The sequence below is a fragment of the Ornithorhynchus anatinus genome, chromosome X1, assembly GCF_004115215.2.
Source record: "Ornithorhynchus anatinus isolate Pmale09 chromosome X1, mOrnAna1.pri.v4, whole genome shotgun sequence".
Taxonomy (NCBI): domain Eukaryota; kingdom Metazoa; phylum Chordata; class Mammalia; order Monotremata; family Ornithorhynchidae; genus Ornithorhynchus; species Ornithorhynchus anatinus.
Window position 1 is genome coordinate 74859638 of NC_041749.1, and position 22880 is coordinate 74882517.

At 41.7% G+C, this 22880-nt stretch overlaps 1 protein-coding gene across 1 annotated transcript in view; it reads right to left on the reverse strand.

Moving 5' to 3' along the window:
• The window catches only part of CACNA1D (calcium voltage-gated channel subunit alpha1 D), a 428992-nt gene that overhangs the window by 162060 nt on the left and 244052 nt on the right, over window positions 1-22880 (reverse strand). Inside the window, exon 9 of the mRNA XM_039910398.1 lies at window positions 3679-3782. Within this exon, the coding sequence (XP_039766332.1) occupies window positions 3679-3782 (104 nt within the window). The remainder of the gene's footprint in view (window positions 1-3678; window positions 3783-22880) is intronic.

Sequence of the window (22880 nt, forward strand, 5' to 3'; positions counted from 1 at the left end):
TCTGATGAAAAACAAAACAGCTTCCAAATTATCAGTCTCACCCACACATTTTTAAAACCCCCCTAAAAACACATTAAGCATGCAGTGCACAAGAAAAAGGTGTGGGTGGTCACATCAGAAGTAAGATGCCAAGAGAATGAATGAATATTATAAAAACAGGAAACAGATCAAAAGCAGATTTTAAAACAGTCTTCTCAACACTACAGTCAACACCATTAAAAGGCACAAAGCAAGGTATTTCTGATTTCTGTTTCTACACATTGAATATCTGTGCACTCCCAAATCATGGTCCCAGTTTCGTTCATTAATATTATTCAATAGTAATACTTATATGTGTATTATGTGTCAGGCTTGCAAATATACATATATCATATTTATAAATATATATGTGTGGGGGTTTATTTAGATATTATTTGTTAAGTACTTACTACGTGCCAAGCACTGTTCTTGTGCTGGGGTAGATACAAGCTAATCAGTTTCTTTGCAGTCCTTGTCCCACAGGGGGCTCACAGTCTAAGTAGAATAAGATAAAAGATAAAAGTCAAGTTAAAACAAAAAAATGAGCCATTACCTTAGTTGTAATAAAAGGAAACCCTATGCATTTTGGCACAATTACATTCAATTCTGGGGGCAAGGGGGGTTGCAGGGTATTAAAGGTTGAAGTGTTTACAAAACCAGTCATCAAGAGCTATTTCTAAATGTAGTCCTGATATCAGTCCTAATGTGAACCTAAATCCCAGTAAGTTTTTCAAGATTTGAGGTCGCCAAAAATATTTAGAAATTGATATTTGAAAGTTGAATTTTAGATGACCTGGTGAAAGCATTGCTATTTAAAGCATGGAGCTACATCTAGTCACCTCAGTCAAGTTATATTTTTTTCAAGAACAATTTGTAAATGGAACTATTTATCAGCTTCATGAATGTTTTGATGGTGAGGGAAGGGAGGGTTGAGGAGGCAGGAGGAACCTAATTTCTTCTGTGCTTTGCACACAGTAAGAACTCAATAAATGCCACTGATGCATTTTGTGAAATTCCAAATCTCAATTTAGCCCACAGATAGTTATTCAAAGGACTTCAATATTTAAATTACTTTAATAAAAAAGTGAAAGAGTAAACATAACCATTCATTGGTAGAAACTGGTTCTTGAAATTTAGATGTCAAAAGGGATAATGTCCATGTAAATGATGAGAGAAAAATTCAACACAATGCTGTGGCTCAAAAATAGATACAAAGAGCTCAAAGGAAATGATTTAACATGGATAATTCTATTTCACTTTTGGCCATAAGAGAAATGAGAACAGGTTAAGGCAATTTTTTTGTGTGTTGTTTTTTTTAAAAAGGTTGGGGGGCAGAGAAAAACACTTTTCATCTTCAGGCCCAACTTGGTTAAAAAGTGAAATATACTAAAGAATGATTAATTTACTTGAAATTTACCAAAATACTTCATCCAAATGAACACAAAGTAGTTAAGTGTCTAATGAGCTATGTGCATCATTAAAGGACACCAGAACAGCAATTTATGAGTGGACATGTCTTTGAATGAAGAAAGGGAAGTGTGGACGTGTCTTTGAATAAAGAAAGGAAAGTGGCTCATCAAATATCACCAGATTGACAGTCCTCAGTTTATGGGAATTTCCACATAGCTGTAGTACACAGGTGGCTAAGCTGCAGCTTGCAAACCACAAGTGGCTCTTCTGTACTTGCTGTGCAGTTCATATACATACGCTTCATTCTTTAGCATTTTACCACCCCCATGGGGCCTCCATCTAAGTGGGCCCAGGCCAGGGAGGCATGTGGCCCCATCTCTAGTCCCTGTCCCAGCTGCCTCTTACTCACTGGCCTCTCCCTCCACTTGCAGGAGTGCCTGCTTCTTTACCCCTCCTCAAAGCCTCTCCCACATCCCAAGCTAACCATACCACTTGAAATAATTTTATTTTTTTGATTCATGGCTCTTGATCTTATGGTCTACTAACCTGGACCTGTAACCTTTCAGTACTTGATATTCACCCCACCCTCAGCCCCACAGCACTTAGGTAGGTATCTGTAATGTATTTTAATATCCGTCTCCCCCTCTAGACTGTAAGCTCCGTGTGGGCAGGGAATATGTCTACCAACTCTGTTGTACTGCACTCTCCCAAGTGCTTAATAGGATGCTTGGCACACAGGAAGCACTCAAATACCTTTGATTGATTAATTGATTGATATTACACATAATGGTTTTCAGCTTTTCAATTCATGAAGCTTGGCCACCAATGGTCTAGTCTCTGGGAAGATTTACACATGCCCTTGGCTGCATTAGATCAGTACAGACCAGCTGAAAACTAGACTGACACAAAACTAGACCACTGGCCATATTCTCTTTTATCAGTCCTGCCATCCCAGCCTTCCCCCACCCCCACCCCCCGCCAAAAATAAAAACTTAATTCATGATTTGGGGGGCCAGACCCCCAATTTTCCTTTACCTTTCAGAATCAGACCAGGGAGGGCCTGTGACCAGTCATCTCAGGCCCAGGTAGAGCTCTAGACTATGCAGTTATTTAAAGACTCATCTTCCAAAAGTGAAAATGGTCAGGATGGCTATCTTCTTTGAAAAATGGGAAAGCTAAGGTAGTGAGACATGAAGGGGGCCTTGTAGTAACCAATGTGTGGAACTGAGTAGTCCCTTGCATACTTGATAACTAAACCAGTCTTCTATTCAGTTTCTTCCTCTGAATCCCTTGGGAGTCAGTCAGCATGGATGAGATGGCTATTTATATTCAAAACAATGTGAGTGCAAATGGCAAAGGGTAGAGAAATAAACTAATACTTAAGGTTCAAGGAGGGTCACATATCAAGGGACCTTCTGATTATCACCAAGTCTTAAAGAAGGCAAGTCTCTATAATTAGTCAAAGCATAAAAAGAAATAGAAAGAAGAAAGTACTTACTATCAAATGAAAACCTAACTGCTCTGAATTGAGTGGAACTTTAATTCTAATTTATTTTGCAATTACATGATAATCCAAGTGCACTTACCTTTTCCAATAAAACTGGAAACATCTTTGGAAATAGATATACACATATAATAAATGTTTCTAAAGATCATACATATATTCCCCCATGCGCTTAATTCAGTGCTCAGCATACAGTAAGTGTTCAATACAATTGATTGTTTGATATTTTGGTTCATGGATGTGTAATCTGAACAGGGTTCTTTTTAAGTACCCAGTATATACATATGCATATTCCATATACATTTACTCTCTCTCATTATAGCTATATTTATATATGCAAATATAAAGTGTGTAATTCTATTCAGATTAAACATCTGCGAGCCAAGATCTCCTGAGTTTCCTTTACTAAATATTCCTTTACTAAGGGGTCCTAGCTCTATCGTAATCCACACTAGCTCAATTGGAATAAATCTTTCATTGTGTGCAAAATAACATGACTATCTTCATGGAAGAAAAATGAGGTGATTAGTGCTAATCAATAGTGTTTGTCAAGCACTGTTAACACATAATATCACAGACAGATACAGGCACTGGAACACACAATTCAGTCCAAAAAGCAAAACATTGGTAAAGTGACATAAGACTCCAAACTGCATGCAAACAAGCCATCACTGAGCAGCTCGAAGACATACAGGAGCCACCTTACACACTGCAGAAGAATATACAATTATAATTCAACTGCTTACCCACTAAGCACACCAAGAACCAGGTTAAGTACGAAAAATGAGCCCAGGATGATAAGACTAACAAAATATACCCATGGCCATTCCCATCCTATTGCATCATTTACCTGCAAAATGTAAGGAAATTAGTTAAAATTTATCCATTCACTAAACAGCAGAGTCCTCAATGCAGATGCCAGACCACTTTGGCATTTGGTTTCTGAATATTCAGTTCTGCAGCGGTCAGTAGCCCCTTAAACTCTAATCTGCTACCTCCACACTATCTTTGAGAAAATCACATCCACTACTTTCTAGAAAATAAAGAAAAAAAATAATCAGAAAAACTCCTTCAAATACCTAAAAGGTTGGAATTTGCCCTCTCCTTGAACTCGGTTTTCATTCAAATCAATTTGCATTTGTGATTAAGCCCAATACTAAAATATCAAATTCTGGTTTTGTTGAATTGGAGATGGTTCAAGGATGAATCCAATTTCAAGCATGAACAACACATTTTTTAGTTAATCTAGTCTTTATAATTATTTGCACACGTCCCACTATGAATGTTTCTGAACCTACATGGGCACGGCTGCCTTTTTGCTAGTTCATTCATATGACTCTGAAAAGACCTGTGGCCAGAAATACATCCCCCGACCTACTCATGTGACACCTTGTCTCCCATCTGCTAAAGCCAGTGTGTTCTCAGCGACTGGACTCAGGACTCTGCTTTCATGATGAAAGAGGTGTATGCTTACCCGCTCAATACACCAAGTACAAGATTTAGTACGAAAAATGACCCAAAGATGACGAGACTGACAAAATACACCCACGGTAATTCAAATCCCATAGCATCATTCATCTGTAAGAAATAAAATGTCCTTATAGAAGCGGTTTATTATAGAATTTAGTGAGGAAAATTCAGAAAATAGCAAACATAACATGAGACAGTATTCTACACACACTCCTTAACATTTTCTGAAAGAAATTTAGAAGAGAAAACAATTGCTGAAGCACATTTGCTATATCTTTCAAGCACACACACTGAAATAAAATGAGTGTTGCATTGCTTTTCCAAATACAACTGTAGTCCAAACATATTTCAAGATAACAAAGCAGCTATTTTGCTCTTTAAATATGATTGAGCCTGGTAAGTCCATTTCAGAAAAGATTTCTGCAAATGTGGAAATTAAGGCCTGCATGTAATTTTGTTTTCAACCTTTCCAAACTCTTAATGCTGCCTGAAAATAATTCTGGATTACTAAAATGAATGCCAGTGGAAACATTTAAATCGTTCTACATAATATTAATGAAACTGTCAAGGAAGTAGGGCATGTGTGACTTAGGGAATTTGTGAAGAGTTCTGTTGAATCAATACCCAAATAAACACCTGCCAATGCCTCTTGGTCCTAACTTTCCATCTGTATTCCAATCTGAATAAAGAAAACAGAAAATTAGTGGGCTCTACTGAATTTTCCTATTCTCTCAGCTTTTTCCAGCCTCCAGATCTCTGTTGAAAGAGTGACGTCATGTAGAATGTGTCCGACATACTGCTTTATTCCTGCTTTCACAAGACAGGTGTCCAAACGAATCTCAACTGCACAAAGCAGCAGAATTTATTTACCTCTGGTATGATGCACACACCTGCAGAAGTGCATTCTCATTTCCACCATGTAGCAAGGACCTCCTGACGTGTACCCATGAGAATTAGAAGCACTTAAAACACCAGATTGTATCAGAATGAATAAATTACAATAATCTCATTTGAAATGCATCCTAATCCTCACCCAGGATTGTTATGCCTCCAGTAGAACTCCAAATCCCTAGCCCATTATGTTGTCCATTTGGAAAAATAGCCTTAAGATCTCATTTTAGGCAATGGATTTTCCTGATGCTGAATCTATTCTTTAAATCACTTTACCCAACCTGGGCATTCATTCTGACTTCCCCCCGTAATAGAAGTGGAATTTCCCCAAAAGTGCTGGCTCAACACACAATCCACCTATTCCATCCAAAGACAACCCTGGAAGTGATGGGGGGAAGTAAGGGCATCTGTCCACTGGAGAGATACATGTAGTCCAGGGATGGTGGAGAACAGTGAACTCTACCCGGAGTTTTCAATTCCACTGACTAGGGTTCACCAAAGCCTTTAATTGATCTCTCTGAAAACTACAATAATATGAATCTTCTTTCAAAGCTCTTTGCCCTGCACATTATTCTCTGAAAACCCCTGGCTTCTCATGACCATGTCACCGGTAAGACTTCAGACAGCAAAAGGACTGAAAACTCTGTTCTTCGCTTCCTCCCTTCCATGGCCTCTGCTCACTTAAAATGGGGAGTTCAGAAAACAGTTATCAGTGGCTCAGGGTTGCAAACAGACCACGTGTCTCCTATCCCAAGAGCCAGAGGGCAATGCCTGCCCTATAGAAGCAACCCTGAAGAACTGTGCTCAAAATAATCCATCATATAAACTGCCCAACCAGGTTGACCTGGAAAAAAAGGGAAAAAAGTCCTATTTAGAATGAAAAATGAAAAATAAAAATCAAGTTCACTTTCAAAAAGCAAAACTATTCTACTTTTGAGGATCTACTTTGTTTTCATGGCTAGGTTCACATTAAAACATATGGCTCTCATAATATCCCGACTGGATTATTGTGTCAGCCTTCTCTCTGATCTCCCTTCCTCCTCTCTCTCCCCATTCCAGTCTATTCTTCATTCTGCTGCCTGGATCATCTTCCTACAGAAATGCTCTGGGCATGTCACTCCCCTCCTTAAAAACCACCAGTGGTTGCCTATCAACCTCCGCACGAAACAAAAACTCCTCACTCTTGGCTTCAAAGCTCTCCATCACCTTGACCCTTCCTACCTCACCTCCCTTCTCTCTTTCTACTGCCCACCCCGTACACTCCGCTTCTCTGCCACTCACCTCCTCACTGTCCTCCATTCATGCCTATCCCGCCATCAACCTCTGGCCCACATCCTACTGCTGTCCTGGAATGCCCTCCCTCCTCATGTCCTCCAAACTAACTCTCTTCCCCTCTTCAAAGCCCTAGTGAGAGCTTACCTCCTCCAAGAGGCCTTCCCAGACTGAGCGCTCCCTTTTCCCTCTGCTCCCCCTCCATCCTCTACTCCTCCCCCTTTCCCCTTCACCTCCCCTCAGCTGAGCCCCCTTTCCCTCTGCTCCCCCTCCCCTTTCCTCCCCACCCTCTGCTCCTCCCCCTCTCCCCTTCCCCTCCCCTCCCCTCAGCACTGTGCTCATTTGTATATATTATTTACCCTATTTATTTTGTTAATGAGGTGTACATCCCCTTGATTCTATTTATCGTGATAATGTTGTCTTGTTTTTGTTTTGTTCTGTTTTGCTCTGTCCTCTGTCTCCTCTGATTAGACTGTGAGCCCATCACTGGGCAGGGATTGTCTCTATCTGTTGCTGAATTGTACATTCCAAGTGCTTAGTACAGTGCTCTGCACATAGTAAGCACTCAATAAATACTATTGAATGAAGTGTCCTCAAAAACACACAACAGCACATCCATTCATATCCTAATTCAGGTGGATACCCAAGACCAGATTCACCTATATGGGAAAGCATAAACTAGGAACTAATATAGCCACAATAGCTTGGCTTTGAGACTTGGCTATGAATAACTGCCCTGATACATACCGATCAGGGTTTTTACTGACTGCCTCTTCCATTTTCTTCCCTCCCCTCCCTCCAACCCTCCCAATTCTGAGTTCACCCCCAAACATGCACATGGGTACATAAACTCAACTTTTTCCCAATGCCCTTTAAAGTGTTCAGTTTCCCTTCCCTATATGACCCCATTGCTCAGAACTTCAATATAAGATGAGATTCTTAGGATAAAGGGTAGGAAAACTAACAGGGGACAGTCACGGACAAACTATCCTACTTTGGGGAGGGAAAGAACTCAAGAAAAATGAATAGCAAAGGTGAACACCTAGGAAGAGTATCTTCAACATCTAGAGTGCCCACTGAAAAAGTGCTGCTCCAGTATACCCTTATGAAATGTAGACATAACATTAGGCACCACCTGCCTATGCCAGGGCCCTCCTGAGATTTCCACTGAATCATCAACCAAGCATGTGATTTCTGCAGGTTACCTTCCCTAGCCTTAATGCCATAAAATAGAGGAATGTCATTCACTATCTGGATCACATGGCATCTGTCTAGGGGGAAGAAAAAAAAGCATCTGCTGTTTAAGTCTGAGGTTCACGTACAAGAAACAAAACACCTGTTCAGTAGCATGAGACTGATGGTTTAATGGAACTCATATCCGCCTGCACATCTTGCATTGATAATTAATGTAATGAACGAGAAAGTACTGTAGGCACAATTGTTTATCTAATTAAGCTCAGGAAACTGATGGGAGCAATAAGGCAGAGGACAATCTTCAAGAAAGGGCAGCTTTCCAAAATAGCTAAACTGCTGAACCGTGTTCATTTGGTAAAGAATTGGAAAGCCTGGGAGCAGTAGCACATTAAGGCAGGGTGAACAGGACTGTTGCCTTGGGTGCAGTTCATCTTTACCATTTTGGGGTCTTTTTTTTTTTAAATACACTTAGCTCTTCATGCATCATTTCAAAGTTTGATATGATCATGCTCTGCAGCCCACCCAGAGGAGGGTACACATGCAGCCAGGAGGCATCCTTAATAAGACCTGTTAAAAATAAAGTTTGGAGGCAAGTGAGAGGTCTTCTCAGGATAGCTAGTGGCCCCAACCATTGTTGGCATCAACATCCTCAACTTACTGAGAATGCTACAGAAAGCTAGAGTGTATAAACTTGCCCAGAGACAAAAATGGCAGTTGTGAAACTTTGTATGAACACGGGTTAAAAAAGGAACAGTAGCTAGTGGATTTTAAGAAGAGGGTCAAGTCCGTTTAGCCTATTAGTGTAATCTCTGTTCATAGCTACATCATTTCAGTGACAGTTTCAGGAAGACCTAATGCTAATTATCAGATCCCAGGTGTCGGTCCTCAGATCTATATGCTAGAAGAGTAGGAGAGAAATACGATATAGTGAATTTGAGGACATGCCTTTTTCCTTTAATACTAACTTACTACTAAAATCTGGCATTTCTAAAGCATTTTATATTTGCACATTGGATTTCTGAAGTGACAGATTGTGACATTTCCAGTCACTTTTGCAGACTCCCAGTTTCTTCAAACTTGTGTTGCCCAAGATTGCCCCAGTACTGTGCTGCTACTAGCCCAGGACTCTTAAATTTGGAACCCCAAGAAGGCACAGAAAGCATTCGAAGTTGAGCTAGTCAGCCCTGCAACCTGAAGGTTGCTTGCTGAGATCTTAAGGGATGCCAAAATCTCCACTTCCCCCTTTAAAAGTGAATTTCTGAACTAGTAGTTTCCACGTACATGAATCACACAAGTGGCTAACAGAGTACCAGTATTTACTTAGTTAAGAATTTCAACTGACAACAGTAGTTCTACAATTAAATCTTAAATTGGATCCAGGAAAAATTGGCTATCTCTGGTCTGGCAACTGTTCCTCACTTAGCCCTAGAAGTAACGACCTCACTGAACCAACTGCTATACATGCCTTAGCATCTGCTCTGTGGGCTTGCTGTCCACAGGGTCTTCCCCAGTAATTCTTCTGCTGACGCTAAGCCTCCCTGGCACACCTAAACTTCCCACAACCTTTTCTTCTGAACATCTGAGAAGCAGTGTGGCCTAGTGGATAGAGCACGGGCCTGGGAGTCAGGGGGTCTGGGTTCTAATCCCAGTTCCACCACTTGTCTTCCATGTGACGTTGGGCAACTCATTTAACATCGCTGTGCCTCATTTACCTCATCTGTAAAATGGTGATTAAGACTGTGAGCCCCTGAGCCCCATGTGGGGCATGGACTGTGTCTAACCTGATGAGCCAGTATCTACCCCAGGGCTTAGTTCGGTGCCTGGCACATAGAAAGCATTTATGAAATACCATCTTTTAAAAAAAATCAAAAATAAGATCGGCTTCTCTCATGGGCTTTAGAGTCTCTCCACACTTTGCTAGGTCTCTCCTCCTAATCCAAATCTCCCCTTGTAATTGGCTGGGTTCCAGTTGATGTCACTAGGTGGTTTAATAAATATTCTTGATTGATTGATTGGATGGATGAAGAATAATGTACAAAAGAGTCTTCCCATTGGAAAGGGTCCTGAGGAGTGAGCAGTTTCACTGCTTGAGAAATTTCTGGACCTCTCTCCTGTTTCTATGGCTGAACTAGCCTACCTTGGACCTTCATACAAGTTGCCACCACATAAGTTCTCTATGCAAATAAAAGCCATCATTGATCATTTGTCTCCAGAGATGTATCACTTACTTCTAGGTTTGCATAATGTAAACTACCCCAGTTTAAGTTGACTTTGTCTCAAAATCTTCAATAAGCAATTAGCAATTACTGCATGACAAATGATGCTTTTTATTGGTTCCTTTGCTTGGTTTTAAGAAAGAAATTTGCACAATTGACTTCAAGAATTAGGAAAAAAAACCCTTGTAAAACCAGATATCTCTGCTTTGGACTCTGAATTGATGGTTGAGAATGCAAAAAATTTATATAAGAACACAAGCAGAGCCATTACTGGGACAGACCAATGGTCCATCCAGCCCAGTATACTGTTTATAACAGTGGCAGCAGAATGTTTGAAGGAAGTGGGTGATGGTTGGCTTTCTTGGTACTTCGCTTCTATTAGAACTGCTGTCATCTTCTCCCACTCCCTTCTTCGTTGCCCTTGCATTAGAATTTGCAGCTTTATTCACCCCTCCCTCATCCCCACACCACTTATGTACATATCTGTAATTTAATTTATTTTTAATAATGTCTATCTCCCCCTTTATCTATAAGCTCACTGTGGGCAGGGAACATGTCTACCCATTCAATTATACTGTACTCTCCCAAGTGCTCAGTACAGTGCTCTGCATACATTAAGCACTCAATAAATATGACTAACATCCTTTCCTTTTCCCTTTGTATCCTTAACTTTTTCTCTAGTACTGTGCTATGAATTGCTCATCCATGAATTCATTAAAACCTCTCTTGCACCTACTGAGACTTTCAGCTAGCAAAATAAACACAAGAATGAAAAAGAAGCAATTAATGGAAAGAACTCATATAGGAATTTCATCTTCCTAGTGCATGGTGTTGGTCTGTGTCAGGTGCACTTCAGAACACGTGCACAGAGTGGTTGGGATTATGGTTCCCACATTGCCCGCATTGGCCTTTTCAGCGCCCCACCTCCCCTCCCTACTCCACACACACACACCAAAATGAATTTCACCATCAGTGGCATCTTCTTTGAGCAAGATGACAATTATATGCATTTCTGGACGTTTGGTGATGTTCCCTTGGTATCATTTTTAAAGATAAGATGGGAGGTCAGGTTACTTTCCATTACTACAAAAGCTATTCCCAAATCTGAGCTTTCTTAAGGCTTTTGAGAAGGGAAAAATGTTTGTGCTTGTGAAACCATAAAAATACTATTACTATCTAGTAAGTTGGCAACATTCTGCTTCATGACCTTTCTTCTTTCAGGATGCATATTCTTGGAGATCTCGCTACTGCTGCACTGCAGAGACAAATCCACGTAAAGGGGGCAGAGATGGGCACATAAAAAGACAATTTTTATATTTACAGCATCCCTAAATAAAACTTCAAACATCTTAGACCTAGAATATTATTTTTCTTTTATACAATTCCTCCCAGCCAGGCTCCTGATACGATATATAGGGAAGCAGCATGACCTAGTGGCAAGAACGCGGGTTTGGGAGTCAGAGGTCATGGGTTCTAATCCCAGATCTGCCATTTAGAGAAGCAGTGTGGCTCAGTGGAAAGAGCACAGGCTTTGGAGTCAGAGGTCATGGGTTCAAATCCCGGCTCGGCCACTTGTCAGCTGTGTGACTTTGGGCAAGTCACTTCACTTCTCGGTGCCTCAGTTACCTCATCTGTAAAATGGGGATTAAGAATGTGAGCCCCACATGGGACAACCTGATTCCCCTGTGTCTACCCCAGCGCTTAGAACAGTGCTCGGCACATAGTAAGCGCTTAACAAATACCAACATTATTATTATTATTTGTCTGCTGTGTAACCTTGGGCAAATCACTTAACTTCTCTGTGCCTCAGTGACCTCATCTGTAAAATGGGGCTTAAGGCTGTGAGCCCTACATGGGAAAACCTCATTATCTTGTATCTACCCTAGCACTTACAACAGTGCTTGGCACATAGTAAGTGCTTAAGAAATACCATAATTATTATTATTATTACTTGGAAAATTATGGCCCAGTTGAACTTGGCAAAACTTTGGGATGTGCAGATAATTCAGAGTTCAAATTTATTTCAAGAAAAGGATTTGTTCCCATTTTTAAATGTCATGAGTATTACAGATTGACCAAAAGTCATTGTTTAAATATGTTGTTCTTTACCACCTATGGGGTATGCTCAAAAAGTACAGGTTTTGACTTTGCCTAGAAATGCCTGACTCATAGCTGAGAAGAGGGTTTTCCAAATGAGGTTCATTTTGTGAGGAGGACACAGCGAAGACAATTTCCATAGTGAGAGCTATGGAATCCTAGGACTCTTCAAAGCACTATATAGGGTACAGTCATTCTGTTATGCATTGGAAACAAATAAGGTGAACCCCAGGGAGCAGTAAGGTTCAGGAGCTCATGATGAGAAGCCCTTACTTGGTGCCCCGGGCTTTGCGACAGAACTAGAGTTTTTGCTCTGCCTATTGTTGCTGCACTCAACTGAGAGATGGAGTGGGGGTGGGAGCGACTCTGTTGGGGGGGGTGGTAAATGAGAGGGGCTGGGGAGTATGAGAGACTATTAAGGATACTGTTTCTGTTAAAAAATTTTAAAAAAGAGGGGGAAATCCCCTAATCTAGGTGATGATGATTAGTTTCCATATAAGCATCACTTTCAATGGTTATCACTGCTAATTCCAAGCATAGATTCTAGCTAATATACCTACTGAAAGTTATGCAAAAACATCATGATGAGCAAAGTCAGAACACAGTTAATTAAAATGTTGTAAAGGGTTTCAAAAGATCAGCCACCATTCAAAGACAGTTATCCCAATCACAGTTTGGAGTATCTGTGCTGTCTTCTCTAAACCACTTTGGCTACCACAGAATATAGTTTTGAATAACCACAGTGTTCCTTTGCCATAACAATATCCATCCCTTCAAATCAACTGAGTCTGGGATTACATTGTGCTTCAAGATCACTGAATCAAGTTTCTTGGCATTACAAAGAGCACTTAACTTTACCTAGCTTGACCCACAGGTCTGATACAGAAGCAGAAGCATAAAACCACTCAACACACAACCAGGGTTAGACTTAGAATGTTTGCTTATTTATTTTTCACAAACCTCTGATTCTCTCCAGTGTGATGGAAGCAGAGCAGGTTCCTAACCCCTGTATTCTATAAGCTTTTGCTCAAACCCACCACAATTTAGCCAAGTGAGGAAACTTTCAGGTCCTTAAACTACATGGTTGCCAAGAGAAACGTGAATTTGATCAAATAGGCTGTTTTGGTCTTACAGTAAGAAAACTACACTCAGCTCTTCTATAATAGGGTTTTTTATGGTGTGTTCTCAACAAAATAAAGGAGAAAATTAAGGAACATCCTTCCAGTAACGCACATCTATCAAGATGCAACATTGGAAGAAAGGATTGTGTGGCAGGGCTGACATTTGAAAAATCTCTTAAGTTCAGTAGAGGCATATATGGCTTACTAGGCTTCTGCCTTCAGAGAGAGATAAAACCAAATCTCCAAAGTCAGGAAACCTCGCATCTAGCCCCTTTCCCCCCTAATTAATAATATAGGAGCATACAGATAGTGAGGGGAAGGGGAGTTACTTAAGACCAGCCTGACTTCAACTGGGTAACCCTCAGTGTCATCCCAAACTAGGCCCTGCAGGCAACATGGCATTATGTGTAGAGCCCTGGGAGTCAGAAGGTCATGAGTTCTAATCCTGACTCCACCACATGTCTGCTGTGCAACCTTGGGCAAGTCACTTCAGGTCTCTGTGCCTCTGTTACCTCTTCTGTAAAATGGGGATTGAGACTGTGAGCCCTATGTGGGACAGGGACTGTGTCCCACCTGATAAACTTATCTACTCCTGCACTTAGTACAGTGCCTGGCACATAGTAAGCACTTAGCAAATACTACAATATTATTTTTATGGATCTCCTCTTCTTGGTAGGACTGGTACACAGCTCTGTGTCCACCAAAGCAGCTGTGTGTCACAGTGACAAGAGAGCCAGAAGACAGAATGGGAAAATCAGAAAACAAAGGTCCATGAAATATAGCTCCCAAACCTTTTCTGCAGGACTCAGCCCAGCATGAGATCCAAAGAAAGTGGTAATAAGTAGGTAGCATCTGCCAGTTAGGCTGGTGAGTTGACATCAAGGTTTTTTAGGCAGACCCTGATTTAGCACTAGTGTCTGCAAAATCATTATCTATGTCTGCATGGTGCTATACCTTTCCTTCATTAACGTGCCACCAAAAGTTGGATTTTCTCTGTGAAGATTCAGTTCAAACATAGCTTTTTCCTCCAACAAAAATCCTTTGAGAAAAAAGTGCCTGTCCAGTTTAGAGTCAGTCAATAACTGAGAATTCTGGGGAGTTTCTCAAAAGAAATAAGGTATTATTGCTATTACACCAGTAGATTACTCTCAGTAGGATCATTAGCCATAATGATCCAGGTTCATAAGGGGTTAGTCAGTCAATTGTATTTATTGAGCACTTACTGTGGACAGACCGCTATATTAAAGCACCTGGGAGAGTACTATAACAACAGACACACTGCCTGCCCACAAAGAGCTTACAGTCTCGGTATAAGTCTAAGTGGCCTTAGAAGTTGCAGCTAATCACCCTCTGGAGCTCCAGATTCTGATACAGAACTAGATGTATGTCTGCTACAATCACACTCACCAGGTCATCAGGAATTTAGTTGCTTGGCTGGAAGCCTCGAGTGCCATGGTGGCTTGGGATACTGTACCTCCATTATCCTATGTGTGTCATGCTCTCATGTGATCTTTGGGGCCTGCATAGAGTGGCAGATGATTCAAGGGGTCTCTGTATCACGTCAGGCCAATTTCTGGGTTTCAGGGCCCCACAGAGGTGCTGGGACACTTCTGTGGAACTGGTCTGGATCCCTCAGGTGTGCCTGCAGCTAACCGCAGGTCTGCAAGGTGATGCTGAGCCCAAGCTGCCAGGGCCTCTGGATGATCTGAATCGTGTATACCAATCAGTAATGCACTCCAGAGGGAAAGGCTGTTGGCAATGCATAGAAGCATCGCTCTGTGGGAAGTTACTGAGCTCTCAGGATCCACCTCTGGACTCAAAGGGAACTGGGCACGGTGGATGATCTACACAGAGATACTACTTACCTACCATTCCTGGGCAAGCCATTTGGGTAGGAAGCAGCTCATTCTTCCATCATCTCCTACCTATAGGAGGTTTCCTATAAGTTTCATGCTACCTTCTCTACACTGTAAGCTTGTTGTTGTCAGGGAATGTGTCTGTTGTTATATCGTAATAATAATAATGATAATAATGACAGTATTTGTCAAGCACTTACTATGTGTCAAGCACTTACTAAGTGCTGGGGTAGATACAAGGTAATCGGGTTGTCCCACGTGGGACTCACAGTCTTGATCCTCATTTTACAGATGAGGTAACTGAGGCACAGAGAAGCTAAGTGACTTGCCCAAAGTCACACAAAGTGGTGGAGCCAGGATTAGAACCCACGACCTGACTCCCAAGCCCATGCCCTTTCCACTAAGCCATGCTGCTTCTCTCCCAGGTGCTTAGTACAGTGCTCTGCATACAGTGAGCACTCCATAAATACAACTGAATCAATTATCTTATATTTTATCAAAGCTGTTTCAGACTTTTAACTTTCTCCCAAACCCCTTATCCTCCTCGGCACCCTCAATCTCCTGCCCCTAATGATCTTGCCATGTATTTCCACAATAAAATTGAAATAATCAGGCATCCATCAATCATATTTATTGAGCTCTTACTGTGTGCACTGTACTAAGCGCTTGGGAGAGTACAATGTAAAATAGTTGGTAGACACGTTCCCTGCTGGCATGATTTCTGTAAAATCTCCCCTGTACCTCTCCAATCCCACCTTCCTCCTGCCCCACTTCGACTCTCCCATCTTTCCCAGCAGTATCTCAAGAGAAAATGTCCTGACGCCTCTCAAATTCTACCAACTCCACCTGTGCTTCTGTCCCCAATCCTTCATACCTTATCAAAACAATTGCCTCCTCTTTTCTTTCCTCCCTGACCACCATTCTTCAACAGCTCATTTTCCAATGGCTCCTTCTCCACTGCTTTCAAACATACCCATGTCTCCTCTATCCTAAAGAAAACCCTCCCTTGACCCCATGGCACCCCCAAAGTTATCGCCCCATCTCTCTCCTACCATTCTTTTTCAAACTCCTCAAGCAAGTTGTCTATACCCTCTGCCTCCACTTCATTCCTTGACATTCTATCTGGATTCTATCCCCTTCACTCCATGGAAACCAATGTTTCTAAGGTCACCTATGACCTCCTTCTTGCTAAAGCCAATGACCTCTACTCCATCCTAATCCTCCTTGACCTGTCAGCTGTCTTCAGCACTGTAGACCACCCGCTTCTCCTGAACACTATCTAACCTTGGCTTCACTGACACTGTCTTCTCCTAGTTCTCATATTTCTCCGGCTGGTCCTTCTCAGTATCTTTCTCTAGCTCAATCAATCAATGGTATTTATTGAATGCTTACTATGTGCAGAGAATTGTACTAAGGGCTTGGGACAGTACAAGACTGAGCCCTCCCTTTCCCGCTGCCCCTCCTCCCCTCCCCATTGCCCCTACTCCCTCTTTGCTCTACCCCCTTCCCCTCCCCACTGCACTTGTGTATATTTGTATATATTATTTATTACTCTATTTTATTAATGATGAATGATGAATCATATATCTATGATTCTATTTATCTATTTTGATGGTATTGATGCCTGATTACTTGTTTTGTTTTGCTGTCTGTCTCCCCCTTTTGGACTGTGAGCCCGTTGTTGGGCAGGGATTGTCTCTATCTGCTGCCGAATTTTACATTCCAAGCACTTAGTAGAGTGCTCTGCACACAGTAAGTGCTCAATAAATGCGATTGAATGAATGAATATAGCAGAATTAGCAGACACATTCCCAGCCCATAACAAGCTTTGAGTCTAGAGGGGAGTCAGACATTAATATAAATAAGTAAATTATAATATATAATTTAAAGAAATGTATATTAGTGCTGTGGGGTTGGGGGTGGGGAGAATGTCCAAAAGTCACAGATCCAAGTGCATAGATGATGCAGAAGGGAGAGCGAGTTGGGGAAAAGAGGGATTAATCAGGGCTTTGGGATACTGTACCTCCATTATCCTATGAGTGTCATGGAAATGTGACCTTTGCTGCTCTTCTGCCTTCCACCCACTAACTGTAGGAGTTCACTGAGGCTCAGTTCTGGATCCCCTTCTGTTCTCCCTCTACACCCACTCGCTTGGAGAACTCATTTCTTCTCACAGCTTCAACTACTATCTCTATGGGGATGATTCCCAAACCTACCTCTCTAATCCTGACCTCTCTCTGTCTTGCATTTCTTCCTGTCTTCAGGACATCTCTACTTGGATTTCCCACCTATACCTCAAACTCTCCCAAGCACTTAGTACAGTGCTCTGCACACAGTAAGCGCTCAATAAATACAACCGATTGATTGAAAACCTGTAACCTTGGCATTATCCTCAACTCATCTCTTTCATTCAACTCACTCATTCAAGCTGCTACCCAATCATGCCAGTGTTACCTTTACAACATCTCTAGAATCTTCTTCCTCTCCATCCAAACTGTCACTATGCTGATCCAAACACTTAACACATCCCATCTTGACTACTCCTTCAGCCTCCTCACTGACCTGCCTACCTCCAGGCTCACCTCACTACAGTCCATACTTCACTCTGCTGCTGGGACAATTTAAAAAAAAAAAAGTTCAGTCCATATTCGTGTCTTCCCATTCCTGAAAAACCTCTAAAGGTTGTCCATCCATCTCTGCATCAAACAGACACGCCTTACCACTGGCTTTAAAGCACTCAAGCAGCTCTTCCCCTTCTACCTAACCTTCCTAATCTTCTACTACAACCCAGCCCCAACACTTAGTTCCTCTTAACATCAACCAACTCACTATACCTCAGTCCTGCCTGTATCACTGCTGACCCCTTGCTTATGTTCTCCTTCTGGCCTGGAACTCCCTCCCCTCTCATATATGACAGGGCGTTACTCTTCTCACCTTCAAAGCTGTCCTAAAATCACATCTCCTCCAAGAGGCCATCCCTGATTAACCCCTCAATTCCCCACCTTATTTACCCTCTCTTCTGCATCACCTAATCACTTAGGTCTGTACCCCTTCGGCACTTTGATACTCACCCTCACCCCCTGGGTGCAGAGTGAAGAGATTATGTACATATCCTTATACTCTGCCATTTTCCCTATCTGTAATTTATTTTCATGTCTGTCTCCTCCACTAAACTGTAAACTCCTTGTGGCTAGGGATCAGGCCTACCAATTGTTTTATATTGTACACTCCCAAGCATTTAGTGCAGCTCTTTACACAGAGTAAGCACTCAATACCTACCCTGGGGAGAAATTTTCCACATCTTAGGTAATATTTACAGATATTCTGAACAGGAACTGTGGATTGTTTTCTGCACAGAACTGCTCCACTTTTCTCTACTTACAATATTCCTGTGGATTTCTTTAAGAAATTTACAACAAAACCTGCCATGAAAGTACCAATGTACAAATAATTATGTGTGAAGTGTAAAATTGTCCTGTTCATACAGGAAGGTCGGATTGCTAGCTGACAATTCACTATGGAGAAAGAAAAGGAAAGCTAAAAGTAATTTTGGTGCCTTTCTTTTTTCTTATTAGAAGAGTATTTTCTTTTGAGTTGCTTTTTCTGCTGAGATTTGGATTTTCTGGAGGGCACTGGATATGAACTTAGGCTGCTGCCCTCCCACTGCCCAAAAAAACCCTACTTTTTCAGTCTGTCAGTGAATGTTTTTAGGAAATGTTAAAGATGATTATACTTCATAATCAGCCAAAATGTTCAAGTGTGTGTGTGTGTGTGTGCGCGTGTGCATGTCACACAGTAGAGAGACTGATGCAATAGTCTAGCCAGGATATGATGAGGGCTTGGACCAGGGTACTGGTCTTTTGGATGGAGAAGATGAGGCAGCTATTGGAAATGTAGAAGAGGGATTTAGTGACAAAGTTAGAGTTGAAAGGCAGTGGGAAGTCAAAGGAAATATCAAAGATGTGGGTTACTAGGACAGGGAAGATGGTGGTGTTGTCTACTGTAATGGATAGCTAAGTGGAGGAGAGAATTTGGGAGAGATGAGTTCAGTTTTAGACATATTGTGCTTGAGGTGTCAGTGGGGCATCGATGGCGAATTCTCCTGGAGGCAAGAGGAAATGCAAGTTTGCAGGGTAATAAGCCAGAACTAGAAAAATACATTTGGGAGTCATTCCCATAGAAGGGCTAGCTGAAGTCACAGGTCTAGTCATGAAATCTAGGCTGTAAGATCCCCTCTAGATCGTAAGCTCCTTGTGGGCAGGGAAACTGTCTGCCAACTCTGTTATATTGTACTCTCCCAAGTGCTTGGTACAGTGCTCTGCACACAGTAAGTGCTCAATAAATATCACTGATTGACTGGTATGTGAGACATGGCCGGGAGATCTGGACTTCCCACTGATACATGTGGGACAGAGAATGTGTTTGGTCTGATTGCCCCTTATCTACTCCCAATACTTAGCACAGGGCTTGGCACATACTTAAATGCCTAACAAATACCAAAATTATTGTTATGCCACATGCAACTTTTACAACAGTTCCACTAATGCCACCTACATGGAATGCTTAACATCAAGTGGCAAGACAGGCTCACAAACAGTAAAGTCCGTGAACAGAGCCAGACCACCACCTAAACAAAATTCTTCACATCAGAACTTTTCTAGGAGAAACACGTGAGGAGAATGGATGACTTGATATCCAAAGCAACTGCTGAAACTGGAGTAATGAAAACAGGCTGGGTTTTAAAGTCACAATGAAGCAAAACTTTAAATGATGTGCCATAGCAGGAGACAGATGGGAGATAGCCTCAGAAGACAGGTCAGCTAGATGTACAACTAGAAACAGGTGACTATTTTGAAGCAGAGGCTTTGGGATGATTATGACCTCAAGAGGAATGAAAAATGAAAAGGGAAATGGGCATTTTGGGACAAAAATATAACATTACAGCAAGGGGTAATCTTTACATGCACACAACATAGACGGGATTTTCAGTCATACATCGGTCCTCTCAGTTCAACTTGCTGATGAAAAAATAATCTGTTGAGCATTTGCAGTATCATCTTCAAGATGAGAGAGGGAGACCATGTATACCATCCTTTGTTTTCAGATTTGAATCTACTAACAGTGAGACCTTAAACCAGAGTGCCAGTATAGAGCCATACAGGTCAAAACATTTTGATTCCACACTGTGTGCAAATAAAGACAGTTCCTTACTTCTCTATTATTTGCCACTTGCATAGTCACCGAATCAAGATAAGCAGTGCTGATCTATGATTCCCCAGTAGTCTTCTACTACATTACATCACTTAAGACTAATTCACTATGTCTTTAAAATGTTTATTCTACCTCCCCTAATACATGTGCAACCTCTCACTTCACCATGCAGCAGCTGCCAAAGCATCTTTGCTATCATCCATTCTCCTCACATGTCCTACCCAGAAAAACTGTGTTGTAAGCATCACCTCGTGAGCTGATCAAATTTCAGGACCTCACTGTGGTAATTCTTTCCTGACATTTAGTGTTGAGCATAGTTTGTAGTGATGCTATGAAACTATTCAAAAACCTAGATATTCATTTTTTGATAGATTAAAGTCCCAAATCTCACTGAAAGTTGAGCATCACACCTCACCTTTACAATTCTTCAACTTTCAATGAAGATTTATGTCTCATTGTTAAGAAACTGTGAAAATTTCCCCAAACTCATTCTTGTCTTCTTGATTTAGTTTTCAATGGGAATTTGATACTCCTCCTTCTTACTTAGATTGTGAGGCCCATGGCTTAGGTGAAAGAGCACAAGCTTGCAAATCAGAGGACTTGGGTTCTAATTCTGGGTCTGTCACATGCCTACTGTGTGACCTCATGCAAGTCACTTAACTTTTCTCTGCCTCAGTTTCCTCATCTGCAAAATAGGGATTCAATGCCTGGTCTCCCTCCTACTTACATTGACAGCCCCATGTAAGACAAGGGCTGTATCTGACCTGATTATCCTCTGCCTACCCCAGCATTCAGCACAGTACTTGGCCCATAACTGCTTAACAAATACCACAAGTATTTAATTATTCTACTTTTTTGTCTCTTCGTGCATTTTGGATAGTTCATCACCTAGGCCGCAGAATCCAGAGGCACTATTAAGTTCTGTGTTGCTGAGGAAAATTTTTGGTGTAGGGTAGGGTCTCCTGGCTATAGACTAGTATATAATCTCAATTTCTTTCAGGCTTATTGTCAGTCCAAATCACTGCTGATTATAAAGAGATTCATAATCATCTACTTGTCTTCTTGCATGCATGCATCTCAAGAGCTCAAATAGCCTCAGCAGTTTGGGATGACTATATCAAAGATGCTTGATAATCTCAAAGTCTGTTAATCAATTGATCATTTTTATTAAGAGTTTACTGTGTGCAGAGCACTCTACTAAGCACTTGGGAGCATACAATATAACAGAGTTAGTAGACACATTCCCTACCCACAATGAAATCACAGTAGCTCTAGCTCAACAGTGGGCCGAGTAGGAAGAATTCTCTGATGGATCAGAATTATATTTTGCTACCATGTTACAGGTCACTTGGTGAAACCTTATCATGGGATAATAATGATAATGATGGTATTTGTTAAAAGCTTACTATGTGCCAGGCACTGTACTAAGTGCTGGGGTGGATACAAATAAATCGAGTTGGACACAGTCCCTGTCCCACATGGGGCTCATAATCTCAATCCCCACTTTACAGATGGGGTAAATGAGGCACAGAGAAGTGAAGTGACTCGCCCAAGGTAACAGCAGACATGGGCCAGAGCCGGGATTAGAACCCATGACCTTCTGACTACCAGGCCCATGTTCTGTCCACTAGGCCACACTGCAGAGAGAGGGGTGAACAAACCTGGACCTACTACAGAGTACTGATCTGCACTGATGGTCCTGGGGAAAGGGTCACATAGACCACCTTCAACTCTGATTTGACTGACCGTACTGTCATGGACTAGCCTAAGAATCTTAGGAAATTTCTCAAATTTGCCAGTGCCCAGGTCTCTAGATGATGTCAAATGCTTCTGTAAGATCTACAAAGAGAGTATACAGGTGTATACTGACGTTGCCCAGGATTGCTTTGCTGTCTGTCACACCTGTTTAGACTGTGAGCCCGTCATTCACCAGGGATTCTCTGTGTTACCAAAATGTACATTTCAAGTGCTTAGTACAATGCTCTGTACATAGTAAGCACTCAATAAATACTATTGAATGAATGAATGAATCTGTAAACCTCACTCAACATTATGTCCACTTGTTGTGCAGCAAAAATAGTTCCCTCCCCATCGTTTTCTCCACTCTGAAGCTTCATTGACTTGAGGCTGGGTTCTGCGGGAGGGACAAGATCTCTTCTCTCCCATCTTGAATCTGTGCTGCTTGTGGCTGAAGCCAGAGAAATCTGTTTAGCTGCTGCTCCCTCCTCCACTTCCCGTTCATTAACTGCAGCCACCCTTGGCTTGGGGGAAACCCTGTTTCTTATCACAGGCGGAAATGCCCCTGGGATAAAGTGAAAATTGATAGGGAGCTAACCTAAGGTATGGAGGTGTTTGCTGAGGAATTGCTGTCTTATCACCACTTTAAGCGCCTAAGCCTCTGGAATTGCCACGGAGCTGAAGCATGGAAACCTAACAGGTAGCTGATGGACAGAGGTGGCTTTCAGGTTGGGACCTGCCAAATGACAAGAGGGAACATGGATGGATCAAACCCAATTGAATTGTCCCCACTTGAAGCCAGGATGTGAGGTCAAAACTCAAGTAGCTGCCCATCAAAGTTCCAGCATTTTCCTGCTCCTTCTCTGCTAGAAATGGCAGTGGT